At 34.3% G+C, this 11,869-nt stretch overlaps 1 protein-coding gene across 1 annotated transcript; it reads left to right on the top strand.

The window, feature by feature from the left end:
- Window positions 1-539: 539 nt before the first annotated feature.
- Window positions 540-10,530, top strand: LOC136820109 (cytochrome c oxidase subunit NDUFA4-like). Its single transcript, XM_067076348.1, has 4 exons — window positions 540-671; window positions 7,886-7,974; window positions 8,675-8,735; window positions 10,379-10,530. The coding sequence occupies exons 1-4, from the start codon at window positions 639-641 to the stop codon at window positions 10,451-10,453; spliced, it is 258 nt and encodes an 85-aa protein (XP_066932449.1). The 5' UTR covers window positions 540-638; the 3' UTR covers window positions 10,454-10,530.
- The last annotated feature ends 1,339 nt before the right edge of the window (window positions 10,531-11,869 follow it).

Raw genomic sequence — 11,869 nt, 5'->3', positions numbered from 1 at the left:
AAGAAATATTTTTAGGGTATATAAGTTACATTCATTTGAAATTTCTGATTTTCCAACGATTTGTGAAACAATTTAGTATAATTTTCCTCAAATTCGTTGAAGTAACGTTGTAAGTTTGTTATACGCCTGAAGTGTTTGAGTAAATCTCTAAAGGGGCACAGTCTTCCTGGACCTGAGCAGTTGTATCTAGGGTTTGTATTTACGATTCTAGTGACCCTATAAATATTTTGCTTGCAACTTGCGAATCGAGTGACTTGCCTGAATCGCTTCGCAATTCTTATACATATACACTAGTTCTAGAATATTATTCCTATTCACTTAACAATCATACGTTACCAATTTTCAAAAAATTGGACTCGACTTCACTTCTTCTTTCTTCTTCTTCTTCTGCAAAGATTTCGCAGCATGTGCCGCCATGTGCTTTTGAACTTTGTTGTTACGAAATTTACCGGGTGCCGAATATAAATGGCATACATAAACCATGAACTTTCCGGACAGGCTATTTAAGTCGGCAGCCGTAAATTTGGCTTCCCGTTCGAGTCAGTTTCTTCGAGAATTTTTCAGAAATTTTCAGAAACAAGCGGCGATTCTCAAGTCACACTCACATCAAATTTCTTTCGACCCTTCCACAAGCAAATATGAAATTTGGACAACATATCAAGCTTCCAGAGGTATACATTTTTGTCATTTTAAGTTTAATGCTTGTATGTGAATTCCAGCTTGAAGCAAGTTGCCAAGCTTTTAAATTGATTGGAAATATAACTTAAAACTCTTTGCTTTGAGATGTTTGAGTTTGAGCCTCTAATCTATTTGCCACTCAAAGTGTACAAAATAACAGAATACTGATGATTCTTCCTTCAAAATTCAGTACATGCAATATCTATTGCAAATTTTAAACACGCTGGCAGTGCCTAATAATTTTTTCTGTGAGGCTGTTTGTAAAAAATCCCTTGGTTCCCGTCATTCCAACCATCAAAAAGTGGATCGGTTGGTCGGTCAGGTGAAAAATATTTTCTGTTTGAATGAAACAGTCCGAGAGAGTGGACTTTTCCTTAGAAAAGGGCGGCAAACAGACGTTTGATTAGGGGTAGGGGGTAGAGTAACTTTTTTGGGGGGTATCTTCAGATCTTCTTCGCCTGGTGTTTTTTCTGTTCCATATAATGATAGAAGACATTTTAAAAAAAAAAAATTCAATTTTATGCATTTTTGACGAATTCCAGCCCAAAAAACTGCCCCCCGGGCTTTTTTACCGAAAAATCAGCTTTTTTGAGTTTTATTCTTCATATCACTTCCAAAACTTGCTCAAATTCAAGATGTAGTGTTTTTTATGAAAATTTAACCTATTGTGATGCATTCTGCGCAATTTTTAAGGACAGAAGTCCAAAATTGGCCGAACGCCCCTGGGGGTACTGATTCGCACAACAGGCAAAAATTGGAAAAGATGGCATTTTCTGGCCTTTTCAGGCCTGTAAATATGTCAAAACTATTGCAAATCTTATTTTTTTCACTTGCTGTACTAAATTTTATGAAGAAACAACAAAATAATCATAATGGATTGAAAATTGTGCCCGTTGGAGCCCTAAACGAGCTGTTTTAAGCCAATTTTGGGTAGCAAAATGCTTTTTAAGGCCAATTTTGCAAGTTCATAAACTTTAAACTAATTGATTTACACGTCTGAAATTTTCAGAGATGGAAGTCTTCAGTAAAGTCTTTAAAGCAAAATGAATTTCAAGATTTTCACTTTTTTCAAAAAATCATAATGGCGTCTTCAAAAATCGCTTTTTAGCAAAAAAAATCATATTTATCAAAAATAGCATTTTTTAAGGCAAGCTTCTACAAACTGAGTTTAAATGCTGACTGAAATTTTTTTTGCAGTGATAGTACTCTGGAGATACTCCAGGGAAATCAAAATCATTTGGGTCTGGGATGCGTCCATGTCCCCCATCATGGAAATAAAATCCCTGCTAAGAGCCATTTTTCAGGCAAAAATCTAAATTTGGACTGAAAAAATCTCTAAAATGAGAATAGACATGAAGCTAAAATCTTTTTGCAGTGATAGTCTTCTGGGAATACTCCAGGAAAATCAAAATCATTTGGGTTTAAGATTTGGGTATATCTGCCATTATGGAATTGAAATCTGTGCTAAAACTGGCTAAATTGCAACATTTCAATCAAAAATCCCATTTTGACTTAACAACTGCTCTAATGTGGCAATAGACATGAACCTAAAATCTTTTTGCATTGATAGTCTTTTGGAAATACTCCAGGGAAATGAAAATCATTTGGGTTTAGGTGATTTTGATTTCCCTGGAGTATTTCCAGAAGACTATCACTGCAAAAAGATTTTAGGATCATGTCTATTGCCATTTTTAAAATTTTTCCAGTCAAAAATTGGATTTTTGATTGAAATATTTCATTTTAGCAAGAATTTCAATTCCAAAATGGTGGATATACCCAAATCCCAAGCCCAGATGACTTTGATTTTCCTGCACTATTTCCAGAATACTATCACTGCAAGAAAATTTGGGCCCATTTTAGAGATTTTTTCAGTCCAAAGTCCAAAATTCAGATTTTTGCCTGAAAAATGGCTCTTAGCAGGGATTTTATTTCCCATAATGGGGGACATGGACGCATCCCAGACCCAAATGATTTTGATTTCCCTGGAGTATCTCCAGAGTACTATCACTGCAAAAAAAATTTCAGTCAGCATTTAAACTCAGTTTGTAGAATCTTGCCTTAAAAAATGCTATTTTTGATAAATATGATTTTTTTTGCTAAAAAGCGATTTTTGAAGACGCCATTATGATTTTTTGAAAAAAGTGTAAATCTTGAAATTCATTTTGCTTAAAGACTTTACTGAAGACTTCCATCTCTGAAAATTTCAGATGTGTAAATCATTTAGTTTAAAGTTTATGAACTTACAAAATTGGCCTTAAAAAGCATTTTGCTACCCAAAATTGGCTTAAAACAGCTTGTTTAGGGCTCCAACGGGCAAAATTTTCAATCCAATATGATTATTTTGTTGTTTCTTCATAAAATTTAGTACAACAAGTGAAAAAAAAAGATTTGCAATAGTTTTGACATGTTTACAGGCCTGAAAAGGCCAGAAAATGCCATTTTTTTCCAATTTTTGCCTGTAGTGCGAATCAGTACCCCCAGGAGCGTTCGGCCAATTTTGGACTTCTGACCTTAAAAATTGCGCAGAATGCCTCACAATAGGTTAAATTTTCATAAAAAACACTTCATCTTGAATTTGAGCAAGTTTTGGAAGAGATATGAAGAATAAAACTCAAAAAAGCTGATTTTTCGGTAAAAAAGCCCCCCCGGGCAGTTTTTTGGGCTGGAATTCGTGAAAAATGCATAAAATTGAATTTTTTTTTTTTTAAATGTCTTCTATCATTATATGGAACAGAAAAAACACCAGGCGAAGAAGATTTGAAGATACCGACTTTTACCCCCTACCCCTAGTTTGATCGCCCGAAGCCTCTTTTTCAGGGTTTGTTGTCACGTATATGAGTATTTTATTTTAAGGAGATAAAACTTAACCTATTATATATTCCTACTAATACTACTACTATATAATACTACTTTAACAGATATTATATTAAATGTGTAATATACTATATGTAATATGTAATATACTAACTACTACTAGTTCTTTATGTTCTACTCATAGCTGTCAACTCTCCTGCATTGAGCAGGAGACTCCCTCATGTCAACAATTTCTCCCGCGTGAAGAAAATTCTGCCAAATCTCTCGCATTTTTAGGATTTTCTCCTGCATCTCCCGCATTTCCAAAAATTTTCCGATTTTGGAAAAACCAAACGGCGAAATTTCTGGATTTTGAAAGATCAGAATGAAAAATTCTCCAATTTCTCGAAAAAATTTTCAATAAAATAGGATTATCGGGAAAATTTTTCCGACTTAGAGCTCTCCCGCATTTTTGTGAGGCGCAGTTGACAGCTATGTCTACTGTTCTACACGTTCTATATGTTCTACTGCTCTTATACGTTTTTATGTTCTATGTGTTCTAATGTTCTATTTGTCAGTGTAGACCTAAAGCTCTAAAACAGCATCTAATAATATGAAAACCAGAATATGATTCTTCAATGGGAATCAAAACTATAAAGTGCACTTACAAAATCAATTTGTCAGATCTAACAAAATTAATAACCGCACTGTCATCATTGACAATAAAACAAAACAAACGATTTTCTGTCAAGAGCCTTGTAAACATTCCAACAACTTCCATCGAAATGATCTATCACAGCTCAGTCTACCATTTTTAGCGCGGTCCGAGGATTGTGCCGAGAACTCTCGCAGAGCGCCCGAGCTCCCGCGCGGTCAATCATTTTCTCAAGCGAAGAGTACTCGAAGCGATTCTAGCTTTACGATAGTGCCGCGGATCATCAATGGATAGTATTCAATTATCATTATCCTTTTATTTTCATTCCTAGAACTTTTGCAAAAAAAAGGAAAAATAGAAAAGTTGTATTTTTTACTGCTCTATTCACATACTGAATTTGAAAGATCTTCTATGTGGCGTTTTTTTGCAAACTTCAAAAAACTGATTTTTGTCCCGCCTTTGTGGGACTTTGGCTTAAGTGCTTGAGTACAGCATAGGGTACAAAGTCCAAGCATGCGTTTCCCGTAATTTTTGTGTGAAGAGTTAGGTCTACACTTTATGTTCTATATGTTCTGCATGTTCTATACATTCTGTATGTTCTACTGTTCTATACGTTCTACTGTTCTATTTGTTCTATACGTTCTGTATGTTCTATACGTTCTGTATGTTCTACTGTTCTATATGACTGTTCTATATGTTCTATATGTAGCTATAAGCAAAAAGCTCGTACCCAAAAATTTTAAAAATGTCAAAAAATGAAGGTCTTCAAATCTCTCTAAAACCTATTTTTATGGGAAGCTATGGTATTTTGTAGCAAAAAGCAAAAAAAAATAGAGCTTAACCTCGCTTTAGAAATTTCTTATCGCATTTTTTAGGTTTTTGTAAAATTGCAGGCCAAAATAGGAGAAAAAATCATCAAGTTTTGCATTTTCTTCTCATTGACTTCATTTTTAACCCCTACTTTTAACCATTTTTGAGATCTACATAAAATTTCTGACAATTTGATATATAACATGCATATGTTCCCGAAAAATCAACATAGGCTAAATCTGAGCCTGCTGCTACGGTACTGAAAAAACTGCTTTGGAATGATGTCCTTATTACAGGGTTCTTTTTTCAGGTATAGATTCAAAAAACTTACCAAAAGGCCTCTTTTGCAAGCTGAGTCAACTTTCTATAGGACTTGGACTTGTTAATCTATGATTTGAGGCTTTCAAATCCATTTTTTCACTGACTAGTACTAGGTCAGAGTTTTTGTCACGCCGTGACGGAAAATTTTCGATAGCCTGTAAAAATCTACGAGAGTGGAATCAGGCCTTAATTTTCTCCATGAAACATCAACCATATAGTGTTAATCAGAAACCTAAAAAAGAAATTCAAAAATCAACCCACAAGATTTTCTGTAGCCCTTTTTAGTTTTGTCACGCCGTGACGGAAAATTTGGGCCTATGTCAAAATTCCCCTATCTTTTCGTCAATTGTACTTGAATTGAGATTTCTTTGCTTGAAAATTCTTCAAATAGGTAGAGTATATCAGAATATGCAAAAAATAGAGTCAAAAATGCAGAATTACAATGAACTAGAGGTCCTGCAAGGTGGATTTTCTCATTTTTGATCAAAATGTTTCATAGACTAATTTTGGAAAAACCCGGTTTTTTTTTAGGATTTAGCTCATGTTTTAACTTTCTAAGTTTATTTTTCTCATTCTAGTATGTATTTCTGACAACTTTACATTAAAATTATAATATTTCTTACAAATTCAGGAAAATAATTACATATTTCTCATTTATGATTTTTAGCGTTTCATCACTTTTTTGGCCAAAAATGGGTCATTTTTAGGCCGAAATCCAAAAAAACCGGAATATTAACTTGAAAATAACCCTATCATGTTATATATCAGTGGAAGCGGAATTTTGAGTAGATTTTGAATATCCAAGTTTCATGTCCTGAAAAAGAACTCAACTCAAATTATTATGCTTTAACAGCTAAAAATAGACATGGGTACGAGCTTTTTGCTTATGGCTATGTTCTACTGTTCTATACGTTCTAGTGTTATTTACGTTCTAGTGTTCTATGCGTTCTAGTGTTCTCTACGTTCCAGTGTTCTATATTTTCTATACGTTCTAACGTTCTAGTGTTCTAGTGTTCTATACGTTCTAGTGTACTATACGTTCTATTGTTCTATACGTGTGTTCTAGTGTTCTATGCGTTCTATACGTTTTAGTTCTCTATACGTTCTAGTGATCTATATGTTCTATGCGTTCTAGTGTTCTATGCGCTCTAGTGTTCTATGCGTTCTTTACATTCTAGTGTTCTATGCGTTCTAGTGTTCTATTCGTTCTAGTGTTCTATGCGTTCTAGTGTTCTATGCGTTCTAGTGTTCTATGCGTTCTAGTGTTCTATACGTTTTAGTGATCTAAACGTTCTAGTGATCTATACGTTCTATGTGTTCTAGTGTTCTGTACGTTCTAGTGTTCTATACGTTCTAGTGTTCTATACGTTCTAGTGTTTTATGCGTTCTAGTGTTCTGTGCGTTCTAGTATTCTATACGTTCTATGCGTTCTATACGTTCTAGTATTCTATACGTTCTTTGTGTTCTTTTAGTATCGAAAAACAGGAGTGATAAAAAAAGACGGTCCAAACAACAACAAGGTTGTGTGGACAAATCTTTGAACAAGGCTTGAGAATCTTTCACTGAAACACTACACTCTCGTTAAGACCCAAAAAGAGGCCTCCTTTATAATTCTATTACAAAAGAGACACCTGTTCTGTTGTCGTAGCAAACATCCAAGGACTGATAGCTGCTGCAGAGATCCAACGCCCGATCTTCGAATAAAACTTAAAAAATGTTTTCTTTGAATTTTTTTTTTTAAGATTGAAAAAACCCCCATGACGGAGGAAATTGGACTAGACCGTATAGAACACTAGAACGCATAGAACACATAGAGCACTAGAACGTATAGAACACATAGAACGTATAGAACACTAGAACAAATAGAACACTAGAACACATAGAACACTAGAGCATTAAAACACTAGAACACTAGAACGTATAGAACACTAGAGCGTATAGAACACTAGAACGTATAGAACAGTAGAACATATAGAATGTAAAGAACAGTAGAACATATAGAACGTATAGAACAGTAGATCGTGTAGAAGGTATAGAACATAATATAGAACGTATAGAACAGTAGAACGTATAGAACAGTAGAACGTATAGAACAGTAGAACGTATAGAACAATGGCGGTTTACCCTGGTCTAGATTATTAACCTTAAAAGTGTGAGCAAATTTGGCGGCTGGCAAGCTGATGGCTGACAAGCTGACGGCTGACATTTTGAATGATACAAAAAACACACTTTTTAATAGATTCTCAATTTTTTCCTTTTTCATATGGTAATACATGGTTAAAAGTAGCTAAGAATTAGATTTGGTGGCTTACATACCTTAATAAGAGCACAATTTGGCGGCTTACAGGAAGATGCAACCAAATGAATAGGCAAAAATCTTTCAGATTCATAAGCTTTAATTTGAGCAATTGAACCATTGAAAAGATGAATTATTCAGCTCCAATGTTAAATGATGAGATTTCAACTCCTCTCAAGTATTTGAAACTTCTTTAGCCCCTCCTATTTTCAGCTTTTTCGAGGGTGTAGCCCCCCCCCCCCACAAACTAAGCTAATTATATAAGCTTCATTGACTAACTACTTATATATCTGATTTATTTTTCAAAAATGAATTATAATTTTTTGTTTCAGCTTGCTCCACTTTTCTTCTGTACTGGAATCGGAATGGGAATGGCCGGCTTGTACTTGTTGAGATTGGCCACCAAAGGACCAGAAGTCACGTAAGTCATTTTAGATAACGATATCAGTGTTGCAACTTTTCTGCTGTCGTGTTATTTATTCAAATAACAAGCCTATAGAATCAGAAATTTGAAAGAATCCAAGTCTGCTACAGACATTTCGCCTAGATTAATCAAAGCTAGTTGAAACACTTAAAAAGACCCCGATAAAAACCCATCAAGTTTCTAAATGGGCCCTAGTTATATTGTCAAGAAATTTCATAAAATTGAGTTTATTCTAGATCCTGTTCAGATTCACTAAAGCCAGCTGCTTCTTCACTGTTTCTTCCTCTTTATCTTATTATTTTTCATCTATTTTCTAATATTCTACTGAAATGCCCTACAGATTCTACATTTAGCAGTTTTAGATACCTTAAGGGAACTTATTTTCACGGGAACTAATTTTCGCGGTCAAAAGAAATTTGAAAAACTCTCATTTTGAGGGAATTAATTTCCACGGTTTTGCCTCATTTTAGACAAATTGCTTTCATTCTCCTAGGGATTTTCTAAAATTTTGAGACGTGGCCAAATTTACTATTCACGCGCTTTAATTTTCGCTGAAAAACCACCATAAAAAAAGGCGCAAATTAGTTCCCTTAACAGTTAAAGGTATCATAAAATTGTACGCGGTCAATCGCGTAGCTTTACTTTATGAGTCATATTTTATAGATCGCTTCGTATTAACTCTTTATTTACAATTTAGCTGGTCACGTGTCAAGAACCCAGAACCATGGCAAGTCATTGGACCACAACATCGTATTAAAGTAAGTATAATTTAACTGTTGAAACTTTGATTTTTGTGTAATGAAAGGATAGAATATAATTGTATACATATTTACCATACTTTAAATAATATTTTAATGGTCATTCTGTATATATTTTTCGTGTAAACAATATTTCGACCTGCTTGGTGCAGGTCTTCGTCAGGTCTAAACAATACAAACGGTTGAAGGCGCTACCTTGACTTTTTTGACGTCAAAAAGTCAATGTAGTGTCTTCTCCCTAATGTGCGAGAGCCTTTAAATCTCACCTACGCTGGGGAGCGCAAATGAAAAATTACTATATATACCCAATCTTTCAAACGCAGAAATGATTGAGAAAGCCGTCCGCCCTTCCTTAGATCAAACCTAGAATCGCGGCGGAAAGACCTGGAATTACGGATGGTTAAATTCGTTTTTTTCAAAAAGTGTCGCCTCGTGCGTTTAGATATACCAATTCTTAAAAGCTACGGAGATAATACACGTGGTTACCGGTACTAGATAAGCCTTGTTTTTATCTCCTTAAGGTTTAAATTAGGAAATCTAAAGAAGAGATAGGAAAATCAGCGCGGGCTGGAAGCGTTCAAGAAGCGTTCAAATGGCGCTCATTTTTCAAGAAGTCATTGCATTGACTCGAGTTTAGGGCTTTCGAACTTTTCCAAATTCGAATGTTGACTAAAAACAACAAACAAACATTTATTGTTGTTTTGGAAAGAGAAATTGGTGTTTTGAAAAGAGATGGTGCTTGATGAAGAAAAACGAAGAAAGCAGCTGAACTTGCGGAATGAGAAGAAAGAAGATAGAATTTTTATTCTTTCATCGACAGGCAAGGCTCAACAGAGCTTTTGCTTCATTGCAAGAAGAGGATCTAAGCTGAAGAAATGAACTGTATACATATGGTGGGAAAGCCATTCCTTTTGGTTTAGAAGAATTAGAATTAGATTGAATCTTCGTAGTATGTTGAAGTCGTGAAGTGAGCATCACTGGACTTTTTGTATGTTTTGAATTGATGGGAACAAAAATATTTTGCGCTTTTGGATATGGCTAACCTGGAAGAATTAACTTTCTCATGCTAATTGAATATATTTACCATACAATGGCCAATTAATCTATTTGGACTAAGGAACTTTGCTTTAGAGTTTATCTGAGTTTACCATAGCTGTACACAACAGTAATTTTTTGATACGTAAACCTTTACAATGATGTCAGACCTATAATACCATGTAATGCATTCGGGTATAATTTAGGCGTACAAACTTTCGCGATTTTCGCTATTTTTACCCCCTTTGAAAATTTTTTAAGTGATCATTCGCGAAAGTTTATGCACGCGAAAAATTCTCGACAGAAAAGTTCTTCAACTAGATTTGTGACACTTTTTAGAATGTCAAACAGTGTCAAAGCCTCATAAGGGAAGGACACAAGTTTCGACATGATTCAAAAACTATTTGTCCTTCTAAGCCATCTCGTGGGAAATTTTTTCATTTTTTTTGTCTGCAGTTGATGTCCGAAAATTTATGCTTGCGAAAAATAATTTCGTCAAATTAGCGAAGGTAAATGTCGCTGATTTCGCGATGTTTCGACCTTGCGAAAGTTTGTACGCCTAAAGTACAGTTTCATAAGTACATTTTCGTTTTGCTTTTATTTTTCAGTTTTACAGTCCACACGATTACGCCAAACTCGACCGACCAGCACCTCAAGAAGCGTATGATGCACTCAAAGAATAACTTTTTAATATTTTTTTTTGTAAAATTCTCACTTAAGATCAATGGTTGTGAATAAATAAGACCCATTTACCCTTTAATTAATTCAAACTTGTTGTCAGTTTCAATTAATAAAAATGTTACAATGTACGACTAAATATAAATCTTGCCTGTTTCGGTCTATTGAATATCCTTCCAATATTATTACATTATCGACTTTTTACATGCCTTTCACCTAAAAATCATTTACAAGGGAACTTATTTTGGCGAATTTGTCGGGTTCAGACAAAAATCGCCAACATTAGTAGTGCTCGCCAAAATTAAATATTTCACCCATTCCTCAATTTTTTTTTGCATTTTGCCAAAATATCCCTGAAAATCTTCAAAATTGCTGAAAATAAGGCAAAATAGGACAGATTTAGCATGTCATTCGCCAAAATTAGTTCTCGCAAAAATTAAAAAATTAAAAGCCAAAATAAGTTCATGCCAACATTAAAATGTTCAGGATTTTTGCTCCTTGCCAAAATTGGTTCCCGCCAGAATAAGTTCCTTTAATAAATACTGGTAATACTTTTCGTTTTCAAAACTAATTTTTTTCCAACACTCGTTCTATTTATTTCATTTTCCTATACTGATAAATATTCCGACTACAGTATGTGGCCCCCAAAACGGCGATCAAATTTGAAATTTCTCTCAAATCTAGAGGAAAAGAGATTTTACAAAATTTTTTGCTGCATGAAAACCTTTAACATCTCTACTTTATTTCCTGGAAGTTCTTTTTCAAAATTTTCAATTTCAACAATATTTTTCAATCGCTTAAAGATAGGTAGCTTTTTTCTAGTGGCCCCCAAAACGGAGGTTTGAAATTTTAGCGATTTCTCGAGATATCTTTAAGATTTGAATACAAAATTTTGACCATAGTTTTGAAATGTGATTTAGAGGGTTTTGGGCATAAATTTATTTGATAAAGTTTTTATAGTATACCCCTGGTTGTCAAAATGCAGGTTTGGGGCCCCCAAAACGGAGGTGTAGTTAAAATCAAATTATTAAGCCCAGTGGTAATAGGGGGAAAAACTATGAACATATTTGTGTTTGCCCTTAAATTTACGACCCGATGGGTGTAAAATTTATGATTTTTATGAAATATTTGAAGATTTTCGATATTTCAAAGTCCAAACTGAAAATTTAGAAATTTTCAAAATGACAATTTTGATTTAACAATAGTAGGGGGAAATTTGTTCGTTTTTTTTGAGGTCGCTCGATTTTTTTAGTCAAAGCACTTGTTATACATTTTTGGAAAGCTGAGGAGTAGAGGAATAAAAATAATTTGGGTGCCAATTTTGTTTCGGACACTTTGGTGTGATTTTCGGACAGATACGACGGTCTCGGGCAAAAATCATAGGGTGAAAAATTAATGAAAATTACAGCTTGAGAAAACGG

The sequence above is a fragment of the Clytia hemisphaerica genome, unplaced genomic scaffold, assembly GCF_902728285.1.
Source record: "Clytia hemisphaerica strain Z4C2 unplaced genomic scaffold, Clytia hemisphaerica genome assembly, whole genome shotgun sequence".
In the NCBI taxonomy this organism is placed as follows: Eukaryota; Metazoa; Cnidaria; class Hydrozoa; order Leptothecata; family Clytiidae; genus Clytia; species Clytia hemisphaerica.
This window is presented reverse-complemented; position numbering and strand designations above follow the sequence as displayed.

Excerpts from the sequence above, each read along its gene's own strand:
- LOC136820109 (XM_067076348.1), top strand. The coding sequence starts at position 639 with ATGAAATTTGGACAACATATCAAGCTTCCAGAG. Across the intron at positions 7,975-8,674 it reads ACCAAAGGACCAGAAGTCAC|CTGGTCACGTGTCAAGAACC; the intron begins GTAAGTCATTTT and ends TTTACAATTTAG. Across the intron at positions 8,736-10,378 it reads GACCACAACATCGTATTAAA|TTTTACAGTCCACACGATTA; the intron begins GTAAGTATAATT and ends TTTATTTTTCAG.